The sequence below is a fragment of the Palaemon carinicauda genome, chromosome 33 (assembly GCF_036898095.1).
Source record: "Palaemon carinicauda isolate YSFRI2023 chromosome 33, ASM3689809v2, whole genome shotgun sequence".
In the NCBI taxonomy this organism is placed as follows: Eukaryota; Metazoa; Arthropoda; class Malacostraca; order Decapoda; family Palaemonidae; genus Palaemon; species Palaemon carinicauda.
The window spans coordinates 52,971,859-52,986,858 of record NC_090757.1 but is presented as its reverse complement, the minus strand read 5'-3'; the positions used below and the strand labels follow the sequence as shown (position 1 = coordinate 52,986,858).

General features: G+C 34.4%; 1 protein-coding gene across 1 annotated transcript in view; it reads left to right on the top strand.

Annotated features, from left to right (window-relative positions):
* The first annotated feature begins 5,430 nt into the window (after window positions 1-5,430).
* The window catches only part of LOC137626175 (uncharacterized), a 19,585-nt gene continuing 10,015 nt past the window's right edge, over window positions 5,431-15,000 (top strand). Inside the window, exons 1-3 of the mRNA XM_068357253.1 lie at window positions 5,431-6,340; window positions 6,659-9,030; window positions 9,463-9,535. Coding sequence (XP_068213354.1) covers window positions 5,431-6,340; window positions 6,659-9,030; window positions 9,463-9,535 — 3,355 coding nt within the window. The remainder of the gene's footprint in view (window positions 6,341-6,658; window positions 9,031-9,462; window positions 9,536-15,000) is intronic.

The window sequence follows — 15,000 nt, the reverse complement described above, 5'->3', positions numbered from 1 at the left end:
TTCCATGGTTAATTTTTACCACTTCACAATATATGCCAAAAAGAAAAAAAAATGGCCAAAGAAAACGTAAATAACAGATCACTTCAGGAGCAAAACTACAACAACCGTTCTTCAAGGAAATCGAGATGCTACTAATTTCCCTGGCTGTAATGGGTTATTGTATGGTGGACTTTGGTCAGTTGGTGGTTGTACTAAAAAAAAAAAAAAAAATTGTCAGAAACCACCAGAAATGTAAGACACAATGACATCACCAACAATTGTAAAAAAAAAAAAATACAATCTTTATTACCGAGGTGTATACATTCGAAAGCGTCACGCCCACTCTTTAAAGGAATACAACTGTCTCTTTAAACACCTCTACAAGCTATTATAAGCGCTCAGATGCATTTTCCATACAATTTTTTAATGTTAAAAGATTGTAAATATGGAGTTTTTCATATGAGGCTTTTTTCATGTTTTTTTTTTTCGGTTTAGTGGGGGGCCCCCCTCAGTAATCATTAAATACTGTATAAGAAAATTATTCAGTCTTTTATTCTTATGTATAAGAATTGTTGTGCTTTCATGAAATATGAAATACAACAATATCTTTTCAGGTAGCTGAAAAGGAAGAGGATAGATGTGCACAAGCCATAAAGAGATGACTCAAAACGACAGCCCAGAAAATGTTATGTGAAATGAAGAATTTCACTGGGTTTCTTTCAATGTTGAGGGCTCACTTTGGCATTTAACATTATGCATTGACGATGAGAATTATAGCTTCGTTAATAATAATAATAATAATAATAATAATAATAATAATAATAATAATAATAATAATAATAATAATAATAATAATAATAATAATAATAATAATTTTGTAACTAATCAAAGAATCAATAAAATTTAATTACTAATAAAAACTTTTGAGCTGTGCGCGTACCTTTAATAGTAATATTTGACGGAATTTCTCAAAAATTCTGTTACAATTGCATTTAAAGGTTTCAGGAATTTACAAAAAAAAAAAAAATAGTAAATTGATGTAGATTTTCAATTTTTTCTTTACTTCCTTTTGCAATGAAAAATGGTATTTTATACGACACTTTTATTCCTTCCGGCATTTCTTAGAATTAATAGCTGCTCTAATACAAAATATAACAAAAATCTAATTTGTTTTACAAAAACATGAAACGCGATGAAGCATTTTATTATTTTCTGTTTTCCAAAATACTCTATCGAAAGTAAAAATGAAACTGCGAATTTGTGTCGAAAAAATTGGAAGCCTCCTACGATGTTTTAGTTTAGAGTAACGAATATATTTCAAAAGTGGTGTAACCAAAAGCGCTCTCTCTCTCTCTCTCTCTCTCTCTCTCTCTCTCTCTCTCTCTCTCTCTCTCTCTCTCTCTCTCTCTCTCGTTTTTGTGTGTCTGCAGTATTACATAGATAGGTAAAACAAACTGAACATTCAATAACACACCGACGAAAACAGAGAAATAAAATACAACTAGGTTAAGTTAATTTAAAATACCCAACTAAGATTACACAAAATATTGAATTTATTATTATTATTATTATTATTATTATTATCATTATTATTTCTCATAAAGCAGAGGGTGGAAGCCATAGAAGCCAGATGAAATTATATTTACCATCATTGTCAATTATTATTAATATACATCATAAAAAAAAAAACGCCTAAATATTTGACCAACTTTTAAGAGCATTTCGAATTGCACAGTGAATAAGCCCTCAAGTTTTTCATTAATTTTCATTTATATAAAAAGAGCCTAAGTGAAATCAAGATACTGAGAGAGAGAGAGAGAGAGAGAGAGAGAGAGAGAGAGAGAGAGAGAGAGAGAGAGAGAGAGAGAGAGAGAGAGAGAGAGAGAGAGATAACGAAAATAAAGGCAACTTTTTTTCATTAAGAATAATATGAATATTAAATTAGATTCCATTAGATCATCACACCTATTCAACTCACTAGTCACTGGAAATACAAAAGCAGAAATTAGGTTCCGGAGTCAACAACAGCGGAATAGTCGATTGGCCAGGAAGCTTAAGGACGTCAAGGAGTATTCGAGATATTGTATATTAAAAGAACTTTCATTGACTGATCTGGAGTTTTCTGGCACCCTGACATCGAAGGTCACTGGCGCCGACATCGATCGTTATAAATAAAGAATAAAGAGAAATACAATTTAAAACCATAAACTCAATGTCCTATTAAAAGCTAAAGAGCTTTCAGAAGACCAGCTTCTAAAATGGATCTGAAAAATACCCCTAGCATAGTACAACACACCCACCCCAAGAATCTTGGTAAAAATAGAAATTTCCTATGATCAAAGATTGGAATACAAAATCAACGCTAAATTCAAAAAGCATTCTGGAAACACACAAGATGGAAGTAATTTCCAGAGTAGAGAAAGGCAAGTTGGACCCTTTCTTTTCTAAACCAGTAATTGAAATCGGACTTGAATCAGAGGCAAATGATAAAAATCAATGGAAGTTACAATCTCGAGTACTCACTCAGTAAGTCCATCTCGTCTTTATGGTAAACGTCTCCTCTTTGACAGATTGTTGAAAGGCTGTTACTGATCGTGGACAGATTTCGAAGACGATTCAGAAAATGGAAATAGCCATTAGCCTCTCGTTTATTTTATACTAGTGTACACGACCCGTCAAAAATGACTATTAATAATTAGAGAGATATGCAAACATATGCACAATTACACAAATTCAACCCTTCCAGTCCCCTCCCCCTTTCCTAACTACAACCCCTGTCCCCAAGATATGTCTACTCCCTCTCCCCATAGAGCTCATGATCTCTCCCTCTCTCTCTCTCTCTCTCTCTCTCTCTCTCTCCATCACATGTGTGAGCAGGGGAAGGGCATGTCTTAAGCTTGCACGTTCGTGTAGGTGTAAAAGGGAGATTGGTAAAAGGCCTCTCGCTCTGTTCCAGAATCCTGTCTATCTGTAGGGAGATCAAAAGATCTTGAAATATCAAAAGCAGATGATAGTCACTTCCCACCCGAGGCTGGAAGAAAGTCCGTTCATATTCCAGTTAATGGAAGACGGGTCGGCCTTATTCCAGAAATTTTTAGGCTGCGATATACCATGTGTAAATTAAAGGAATCGCATACTGCTTGCAAAACACGTCTTTCACTCTCCTGATAATTGTAGCTACTGAATGATTTTCTCCAATTAGTATCTACAGTTTTAGTCTAAAAAATCATATGACATAAATTTATCCTACTAAAAATGCATACGGACTCATTATGTAATATATGTTTACACACACATACACACGCAAACACACATATATGTATATATATATATATATATATATATATATATATATATATATATATATATATATATATATATATATATATATATATATTGATTATAAATGTGTATATATATGTATGTATATATATATATATATATATATATATATATATATATATATGTATATATATATATATATACATATATATATTACCAGCTAAACCACAACTCTATTTGGAAAAGCAATAACAGCAGTAACGATGTTGAAATAGATCTCTCATATATCTTGAAACATATACACGCACATATACATACCTCTTTACTTATACCTTTCAAAATCAAATTCTCTTTGCCACGGGGTCTCGTACTCATAGGAAAATCCTTTTAATGATAGATATTTCTACCCGGCCAAGGACTCGAACCTATTACCGATTCAATTAAGGATTAACCTTAGACTGTTCAGACCATTCGGTTGTAAAGAGCGAATTCAACATCAAAAAGTATTTTTGGCTTATTTGAAAATTTGTATATAAAAAGTATTAGTGATAATCTCATAAATTGGCCTAGCATTGCATAATTATCATTCATCTGGGTTGAATTTGCAGTATAAATCCTAAGCTCGATAAGAATAAATGAAGTCTGAATCAAATCTAGTCTCTGTTTACAACCGAGTGGTCTAAACAGTCTAATGTTTATCCTTATTTCTATCTGTCATAGATTCGAGTCCTTGGCCGGGCAGAATTATTTATCATCAAATGTATTTCTCTCTGGATGTGAGAAAACATAACTATACTGTATATGCATTTATATAACAAATTTTACATAAGTCTATATATATATATATATATATATATATATATATATATATATATATATATATATATATATATATATATATATATATATATATATATATATATATATATATATATATATACAGTATATATATATATATATATATATATATATACTGTATATATATATATATATATATATATATATATATATATATATATATATATATGTATATATATTATCACGCCCGAAAGTATTTTCGTTCGTTCATTTGTATATTTATCTATTTATTTATTTTTTTGCCCACGCAGTCGTATGTTTGCTGCTTGTTGGTAACTGGGTGTTGTTTGCTTGTTATTTATTTTGCAGTCGTTAAGGAGGGTAGTTCTAATCCAACAATTTCTTCCTTTACATGATGACGTGGAAGCAGAGAGACTTCTTTTTCGGGAAAAGCCCAAGTTTGCAGTCAGTGATCCTCTGAACGCTAGAGAGGTTGGGATTGCCTCTGAGAGGTTCTTATCTACTGAGAGCAGTGGATTTGCCTTGGATCGCTGCAATGGTGTGTAGCTGTTAGTGCCCTTTATTAGACATCAACGCCTGTCTTTGAGTCTTCAGCTCCTTATACCACTGTCACGCCTGATCATTCTTTCGCTGCTGATGCATGGATGTTTGCTTTCGAAGAGCTGCTGTGATCGAGTGTTTTTATCAAGTTCTCGATACTAATCTTGGTCTTCATCTGAAGGATTACAGCACCTTTTAATCTGCGACAGAACACGGGAGAGGATATCAGCCTTGGACAGCCTCTAATGGAAATTCAGATTTATCACCTGGTCCCTCATGTTTATTACTGCAACTGCAGCGCCGTTGATGATACTTTACGGGAAGTTAAGTATTGGTATTAGTAACTTTCCTCCATTTTTAGAACTGCAATTAACATTAACAACACTTCGTTACAACGGAGCATCAAGTTTACGCTGCAGTGACCTGAAACTTACCTCGGTCCAAATATTATTTAATTATTTTCTTTTTCTTTTGTAAATAAATATTTATATTTCCTTTTTGTATCATACTCCCTCGTTGTCCTTTGCCATCATTGTTTATGAACTATAACTGGTTGTTAAAGGTACTTAAGGTTGTACAAAATACTATTGTTTTTTTTTATGTAACGGCTTTATGCAAATTATAAAGAACCTGCTTTAACATAAAACGTTAATGTTATTAATTAAGTCGTGACATAAATTGGCGACCGTGACAGGATGGCAAAGGGTCAGTGAGGTAGTGTGAAAAGTAATTTTTTTTTTTTTTTATTCTCTTTTGACGGGAAACTTTAATGGTTCATCGTGTTAAGTAGCATTTTCTCATTTTAACAAGATGTCAACTTTAAGCGAGTTAACTGCCATTGGTGAGAAACTTGGATTGTCAGGATCTGACTTAGCATATTTCATAAAAGAGCAACAGGAGTTCGAACGCGCTAAACGAGCAGAGCAGAGAGACGCTGAAAGAGAGCAAATGGAAGCAGAAAAAGCAATATTGGCTGAAAAGAGAGCGCTTATGGAAGCTGATAAAGAAAGGCTTGAGTTAGAGATAACTTTAAAGTCTTCAAAGTCCGATGAAACTTCTATGAGTGCTTCTGTGCCAGCTAAGTTCAGTGATAAGTGGGGAACTAAGCTAATTCCTAAGTTTAGCGAGTCGGATGTCGGAAAATTTTTCATTGCTTTTGAGAAAGTAGCTCATCAGTTGGCTTGGCCCAAGGAACTCTGGGCTGTATTAGTGCAATCTGCATTCTCTGGTAAGGCACAAGTAGTTTATGCTGCGTTAAGTGCAGAAGATTCCGGTGATTATGATATTGTGAAAAAAATGGTTTTAAATGCATACCAGCTAATCCCAGAAGCTTACCGGCAGAAATTCAGATCCTGGCGTAAAATGTTTAATCAAACATTTGTAGAATGGGCAGGCCAGAAAGCAGTTAAACTTGACGAGTGGTTGGCTGCAGAGGAGGCAAGTACATATGCCGAGTTACGAGAACTGGTTTTGTTGGAGGATTTTAAAAATAACATTCCCAAAGACGTTCGCATCCATATTGAAGAATTTAACATTGATAATGTTAATGAGGCAGCAAAGGCAGCAGACAGGTTTGTTTTGTCACACAAGCATTATGGTAAGAAGAAAACTCATTGGGAAGCAGGTGTGGAAAAGGTGGAAGTAATAAAGGGTAGAGAAAGTCCTTCATCGCCTTCGAGGGGTGCGAGGCAGGCCCGGGACATTGTTTGTTATAAGTGTGGTAAGAAAGGTCATGTTAAGTCACATTGTCCTGAAGTAACTAAGTCGGTTAAACCAGTTATGTTGATGGATTGTAGGTCAGTGCCGCCTGTGTCTTCTAGTCTTGAAGGAGAGGTGAGTGGGAGCATGCCTTATGGTAAGGAATTTGAAGACTTTGTCTTTAGAGGTATAGTGAAAGTTGGATCTGAGGCAACTGATGGTAATATCGTTGCATTGCTGCGGGATACTGGCTCGTGCCAGTCCTGCATTCTGGAAACCTCTCTCCCTAAAGATTTCTCACGGAAAAGTCAGGATTTTGTGTTGCTTGGGGGTTTCCCAGATACAGTAACATCTTGGCCTGTGGAAGAAGTTTATTTGGAATCTCCTTTGGTAACTGGTAGGTTGAAACTGGCTGTAGTTAGTGCATTGCCTGTGAGTGGTGTGGATTTGTTGATAGGCAATGATGTGATGCAAGGTAGTGGCACAGCCTGTGCATCAGAAGGTCGAAAGGGGGCTAGTGTGGTTAATGAACGTGTTATGGTAAATGTTAAACCTGTTGTTCCTGTAACCCGAGCCCAATCTAGAGAGGAAGTCAAAGGTGGAGAAGCTGACATAAATTTGGAAAACTGCTTCCAAACCGAAACTCAACCTAAGACAAAGAAAGGTAAGTCCAAGCAGGAAAAAAATCTTTCGTTGAAGTCTGTGGTTAATATATCTGAAGACTTTGCTACAGATTCTAGTTGCATGTTTCCAGATAGGCAAACCCTAATTAGTGCTCAAAAAGAAGATGGCGAATTGAGGAGTATATATGAAGAAGCAGAGCAGCTAAAGGAACAGGATGATTTAAGTGAAGCAAGTTATGTATTAAAGAATGGTGTGTTATATAGATTAATTCGTCCAGTGACCGCATCTACTGATGAAGAGTGGAAGGTAAGGGAACAAATTGTAGTACCTAGTAAGTTTAGGCATTTTATTTTGCAAGAGGCTCATGAAAGTGAATGGGGTGGTCATTTAGGAATACGAAAAACGCTGTCCAAAGTGAAAGATAATTTTTTTTGGCCTTCTGTAAAGAAAGACGTAGTCAGACATTGTAAGTCATGTCACCAGTGCCAAATGGTTGGAAAACCCAACCAGAAAATTACAAAAGCGCCTTTAATTCCAATCCCAGCTGTTGAAGAACCATTCACTCAAATTGTTATTGACATTGTGGGACCTTTACCCAAAACCAAAACAGGTTTTCAGTACATGTTAACAATAATGGACAGAACCACTAGATTTCCCGAGGTAATACCTGTTAGATGCATTAAGAGTGGTATCGTTATTAAGCATCTCATGGACTTTTTTTCTCGTTATGGTTTGCCTCGGGAGATACAGTCGGATCAAGGTTCTAATTTCACTAGTAGGGAGTTCCAGGCTAAAATGAATGAACTTGGCATTAAACACAACTTGGCATCCTCATATCATCCCGAAAGTCAGGGAATACTTGAAAGATTTCACTCCACTCTGAAGAATTCTTTGACTAAGTATTGTTTAGACCATGTTGAGGAATGGGATAAAGACTTGCCTTTATTGCTTTTTGCTTTAAGATCGGCCCCTAGTGAATCTCTGGGTTTTTCTCCTTTTCAGATGGTCTATGGACACAATGTGAGAGGACCTCTTGATTTATTAAGGGAACATTGGGAAGGGGGTAGTGGTAAAATTAATTCACTTGATTATATTTTGTCTTTCAAAGAGAAATTAAGGAGCATTTGGCAATGGGCCCAAAATAATCTCTCTACTTCGCAGGCTAAAATGAAAACTCATTATGATAGAAAGTCTCAAGTAAGGAATTTTGAAGCAGGAGAACAAGTACTAGTGTTACTTCCTATGCCAGGTCAGTTCAGAGCTCAGTTTGTAGGTCCAGCAGTGGTTAAGAAGAAACTGAATGATGTTGATTATTTGGTGGAAATTCCAGGGAGGAGGAAAAAGTATCAGTTGTGTCATATTAACATTATGAAGAAATATTTTTCCAGAGCTAACACTGTTAAATCTGTTTCAGCTGTTGTACCTAAAGAATGTAATGGACAAGAAATGGAAAGCAAAGAATATGGATGGAATGGCGAAAACTCTAAAATTTTGTGTAACCCAGATAGTTTGTTTAAACATCTGAATGCTCAGGAAGCTACTGATATTAAGGATTTATTCAAAGAACATCCGTCAATATTTAAGGACACTCCTGGTCTTGTGCGTAGTTTGCAACATGATGTTGTACTAAAGCCAAATGCCCAGCCAATTAGACAAGCCCCTTACAGGTTAAGTCCACAGAAAGCTGAAGCTGTGAGAAAGGAAGTCAGTTATATGTTGGAGAATGACTTGATATCACCAAGTAGCAGTCCTTGGAGTTCCCCGGTTGTATTAGTGAAAAAGGAAAATGGTCAAGACAGGTTGTGTTTTGACTACAGGAAAGTAAACGACTTAACAGTTGCTGACAATTTCCCTCTGCCTCGCATAGAAGATTGCATAGATAAGATTGGCAATGCCAAGTATATTAGTAAGTTAGACCTTTTAAAAGGTTACTGGCAGGTTCCTCTGACTGAAAATGCACGAGAAATATCAGCATTTATAACACCTGAAGGTTTATTCGAATGTAAAGTCATGCCCTTTGGCATGCGGAACGCAGCCAGTACCTTCCAGAGAATGATGTGGATGATCACGAATGGATTGAAGGGTTGTGTAGTTTATCTGGATGATATAATTATTTTCAGTGACAACTGGAAAGACCATGTCGATAGAATCAGGGCCTTATTTCGTGCAATTGCTGACGCTGGTTTGGTTGTAAACCTTTCTAAATGCGAATTTGGAAAGGCTGAAGTTATCTACCTCGGACATCACGTCGGACAAGGTAAAGTATTGCCCAAGGAAAAGAACATTGAAGCTGTACTAGCTTTTCCCACTCCAAAAACTCGGAAAAATGTAAGGCAATTTGTTGGTCTCGCTGGTTACTATCGCAGGTTTGTCCCCAGTTTTTCTGAAATAGTAACTCCTTTAACTAATCTTTTAAGAGAGAAATCTAAATTCTTGTGGGACGATACATGTCAACGAGCCTTTGATAAATTAAAAGGCATTTTAAGCACCTATCCTATTTTGAAATCACCTGACTTTCAGAAGGGGTTCAAGTTAATGGTGGATGCCAGCGATCTCGGAGTAGGAGCAGTGCTATTGCAAGACGATAGTGAAGGTATTGAACATCCTGTTTCATATTTTTCTAGGAAACTTAATGAGCATCAAAAGAAATATAGCACAATCGAAAAGGAAGCCTTAGCTTTAGTTTTAGCTCTACAACATTTTGAAATTTATGTAACATCTAGCGTTGATCCAATTGTTGTGTATTCAGATCACAACCCTTTAAAATTTGTGAAAAAATTTAGGAACAAAAACAGAAGGCTCACTAATTGGAGTCTTATGCTCCAGGAATATAATTTGACTGTAAAACATGTGAAAGGGAAGGACAATGTCGTCGCTGATGCCCTCTCTAGAAATCTGTGATGTCTTTTCCACTTGGATTATTGTTTTGTTTTCGTATTTATTTTATTTTTCTTCCTACAGTGTCTTTGTTACAACATCTCGTTCTTTCATCATTGGTTTTTTGTTTGTGGAAGTGATAATTTACTGGTCTTGAGGCCATTTAACGTTGCCTTTAATTTTTTTTTTTTCAGTACATGTTGAGATATGAAATTAGTTGGAACTCTCATATGAGTTGTAAAAAAAAATTATATTTTTTTTACCTATTAGGTTGGGGGTATCACGCCCGAAAGTATTTTCGTTCGTTCATTTGTATATTTATCTATTTATTTATTTTTTTGCCCACGCAGTCGTATGTTTGCTGCTTGTTGGTAACTGGGTGTTGTTTGCTTGTTATTTATTTTGCAGTCGTTAAGGAGGGTAGTTCTAATCCAACAATTTCTTCCTTTACATGATGACGTGGAAGCAGAGAGACTTCTTTTTCGGGAAAAGCCCAAGTTTGCAGTCAGTGATCCTCTGAACGCTAGAGAGGTTGGGATTGCCTCTGAGAGGTTCTTATCTACTGAGAGCAGTGGATTTGCCTTGGATCGCTGCAATGGTGTGTAGCTGTTAGTGCCCTTTATTAGACATCAACGCCTGTCTTTGAGTCTTCAGCTCCTTATACCACTGTCACGCCTGATCATTCTTTCGCTGCTGATGCATGGATGTTTGCTTTCGAAGAGCTGCTGTGATCGAGTGTTTTTATCAAGTTCTCGATACTAATCTTGGTCTTCATCTGAAGGATTACAGCACCTTTTAATCTGCGACAGAACACGGGAGAGGATATCAGCCTTGGACAGCCTCTAATGGAAATTCAGATTTATCACCTGGTCCCTCATGTTTATTACTGCAACTGCAGCGCCGTTGATGATACTTTACGGGAAGTTAAGTATTGGTATTAGTAACTTTCCTCCATTTTTAGAACTGCAATTAACATTAACAACACTTCGTTACAACGGAGCATCAAGTTTACGCTGCAGTGACCTGAAACTTACCTCGGTCCAAATATTATTTAATTATTTTCTTTTTCTTTTGTAAATAAATATTTATATTTCCTTTTTGTATCATACTCCCTCGTTGTCCTTTGCCATCATTGTTTATGAACTATAACTGGTTGTTAAAGGTACTTAAGGTTGTACAAAATACTATTGTTTTTTTTTATGTAACGGCTTTATGCAAATTATAAAGAACCTGCTTTAACATAAAACGTTAATGTTATTAATTAAGTCGTGACAATATATATATATATATATATATATATATATATATATATATATATATATATATATATATATATATATATTTATATATATACATACATACACACATACATATATACGCGCACACACGCAGACACGCACACATAAATTATTATTATTATCATTTCTAGCCAAGCTACAACCCTAGTTGGAAAAGCAAGATGCTTTAAGCCGAAGGGGTCCAACAAGGAAAAATAGCCCAGTAAGGAAAGGAAACAAGGAAATAAATAAACTATATAAGAAGTAAAAGCAAGATGCTATAAGCCCAAGGGCTTCAACAAGAAAAAATAGCCCGGTGAGGAAAGGAAACAAGAAAATAAATAAACGATATAAGAAGTAATGAAAAATTAAAATAAAATTTAAAAAAAAACATCAACATTAAATCAGATAATTCATATATAACTATATAAAGACTTATGTCAGTCTTATATAACTATAAAAAGACTTGTGTCAGTCTGTTCAACATAAAAAAAAAATATTTGCTGCAACTTTGAACTTTTGAAGTTCTTGTGATTCAACTACCCGATTAGGAAGATCATTCCACAACTTCGTCACAGCTGGAATAAAACTTCTAGAACACTGCATAGTATTGAGCCTCATGTTGGTGAAGGCCTGACTATTAGAATCAATGCATGCCTTTATATATATATATATATATATATATATATATATATATATACATATCATCCCACGACTATTGAAGCGAAGGGCCTCTATTAGATTTCGCCACTCGTCTCTATCTTCAGCTTTTAAATCAATACTTCTCCATTCATCAACTCCTCCTTCACGCTTCATAGTCCTCAGCCATGTATACCCGTGTCTTCCAACTATTCTAGTGCTTATTGGTGGCAAGTTAAAAGTTTGTTGAACTAATCTCCCTTGGAGAGTGCGAAGAGTATGCCCAAACCATCACCATGATCCCATCCACACATGCCACTCGAGTAACGTCTTATATAACTTTATTCCTAATCCTCTCCTGTTATTTAACTCCCAATATTCGTCTTGAGAATTCACGAGAAATGAATTTTTTTATACTTTTCTTTTATCACTGTGAAAGTTTTTCTGCATAAAAATAGTACTACCCAACACTTGTTTACTGCATATATATATATATATATATATATATATATATATATATATATATATATATATATATATATGTGTGTGTGTGTGTGTGTATATATATATATATATATATATACATATATATATATATATATATATATATATATATGTATATATATATATATATATATATATATGTATATATGTATATATATATACACATATATATATATATATATATATATATATATATATATATATACATATATATATATATATATATATATATATATATATATATATATATATATATATATATATATATATAAATGCGTTCGTGTATACGTGTGCATATCTGTATCAAAATAAATGGTCTGCTTTTAGATATCCTGATGGAACAAATTGCAATATTACATGGAAAGAATTTAAAGAAAAATCATTTTTCAGTTTCGAAATACTTGTGAAACTGTGTAATAGTAATAGAAAAACTGTAATGAGGCACAATCATTCAAATCCATGGGAGAAAAAAAAAAAAGAGGATAAAAGTATTTGAGAGGAATCGAGGTTGAAACTGATGAAACTCGAATGGCAGACATTTCTGGCAGGCTGCAAAATGTAATCTCTGCAACGGAAGCCGATCGTCCAAAAATTCTGGATGCCTTTGTAACAGTTTCCCGAAATTCAGATTAAGTCCTTCGGGGAGGAATGCTAGCCTTGCCTAGCTCGAGGTCTGAATTCTTCTCTCTCTCTCTCTCTCTCTCTCTCTCTCTCTCTCTCTCTCTCTCTCTCTCTCTCTCTCTCTCAGAGAGAATATAATAGTTGGATTAAACAATGTCGAAGAATCACTCCGGTGGGCACTAAAAGTTGTTAAAGGTTTTGTGAGCAGCTGCACAGGGATACTATCCAAGGAGATATGCAGTTTACTCCCAACTAATTAGAGGGGAAAATTTTTTCATATGTGAATGTTTTTTTTTTATAATGTTTTTAATAGCATTATCAGTTTAAGGTTAAATATTTTTTAAATAAATTGCAAATGATAATAATAATAATAATAATAATAATAATAATAATAATAATAATGTAAATAATAATAATAATAATGATAATGACAATAATAATAATAATAATAATAATAATAATAATAATAATAAATATTTCAGCAAGTGAAATATGAAAGTAACAGTTGCCTCTGGTTATTTTGTTCTCTGCAGCCCTTCTCTCAACACAAATTCCTAAGAATGACTACATACGAAAAACAATCTCTTAAACAATAAAAAACAACAACAACGACAAAGGTGACTATACGAAATTTACTTCGCCCTGAGAGTAACAGATAAATAACAAAGAGACAAAATCCTTTGGAATCGGTAGACTAAGAAATTAAGAAGGACCAATTCCAGAAGATATCAAAACCTAAATTCCCCATAAATCAGAAGAAAGGTCCATCTAATAAGGGCTTAAGATAGCGGCGCTCTTCTGTGGGAACTCTTAAGAGCTGGAGATGTATGGTGGCCGTTAGAGGGAGACTATAGGGGAGACTATGGGGATTTTTGAGAAGGAAAAGCTCCTTACTCACGAAGGGAGGAGTTGCTAGTCCAGAATTCCGATGGACAAAGGATAGCGAGAAGGAGGAGAAGGATTCTAAGGAGAGCGAGGAAGATGAGGATCATTAGGAGGTTTTTTGAGGAGATTCCTTTTTTTAATTCTGTCTCTAGGTATTACTGTTATTGTTAGGTAAGAAAACAAGGATAGGATGAACGTTATAATTTCACCAATGTATTTTAAATTAAAATATGGTATGGATATATATATATATATATATATATATATATATATATATATATATATATATATATATATATATATATATATATATATATATATATATATATATGTATACACACACACACACACACACATATATATATATATATATATATATATATATATATATATATATATATATATATATATATGTGTGTGTGTGTGTGTGTGTGTGTGTGTTTGTGTGTGTAGTAAAAAATGTAGCCGTTTCTTGTCTAATGCTGGACAAAGGCCTCAAACATGTCCTTATTCATGTCTGGGGTTTGGCCAGTTTCCATCGCCACACTGGCCACTACAGATCAGTTACAGAGGGAAATTTTAGTCTGAACGCTTCGCTTCCAGCAAACCAACCTAGTATGGGTGGCCCTGACTGGGATAGCTTCGCTAATCATGGCGATACGTAAACCCTTTCAACATGTTAAAGTATACAGGTCAAAGTTATCCATTATTATTATTATTATTATTATTATTATTATTATTATTATTAATAAATGCTAAGCTACAACCCTAGTTGGAAAAGCAGGATGCTATAAGCCTAGAGGCCCCAACAGGAAAAACAGCCAAGTGAGGAAAGGAAACAAGGAAAAAAATATTTCAAGAACAGTAAAATCATTGAAATGAATATTTCTTATATAAACTAAAAAAAACTTAACAAAACAAGAGGAAGAGAAACTAGATAGAACAGTGTGCCCGAGTACCCTCAAGCAAGAGAACTCTAACCCAAGACAGTGGAAGACCATGGTACAGAGGTTATGGCACTACCCAAGACTAGAGAACAATGGTTTGATTTTGGAGTGTCCTTTTCCTAGAAGAGCTGCTAACCATAGCTAAAGAGTCTCTTCTACCCTTACAATATCATATAATAAATCAGCTTAAGAAAATCGTAAAGGGCGTCTTTAATTCTGTTTATTCTTATAAACGAGCAAAAATACAATGAATCATTGTTGCAGTTCAAATATCAAAAGTTCAATCTTGCAGCAAATGATTTTATGTT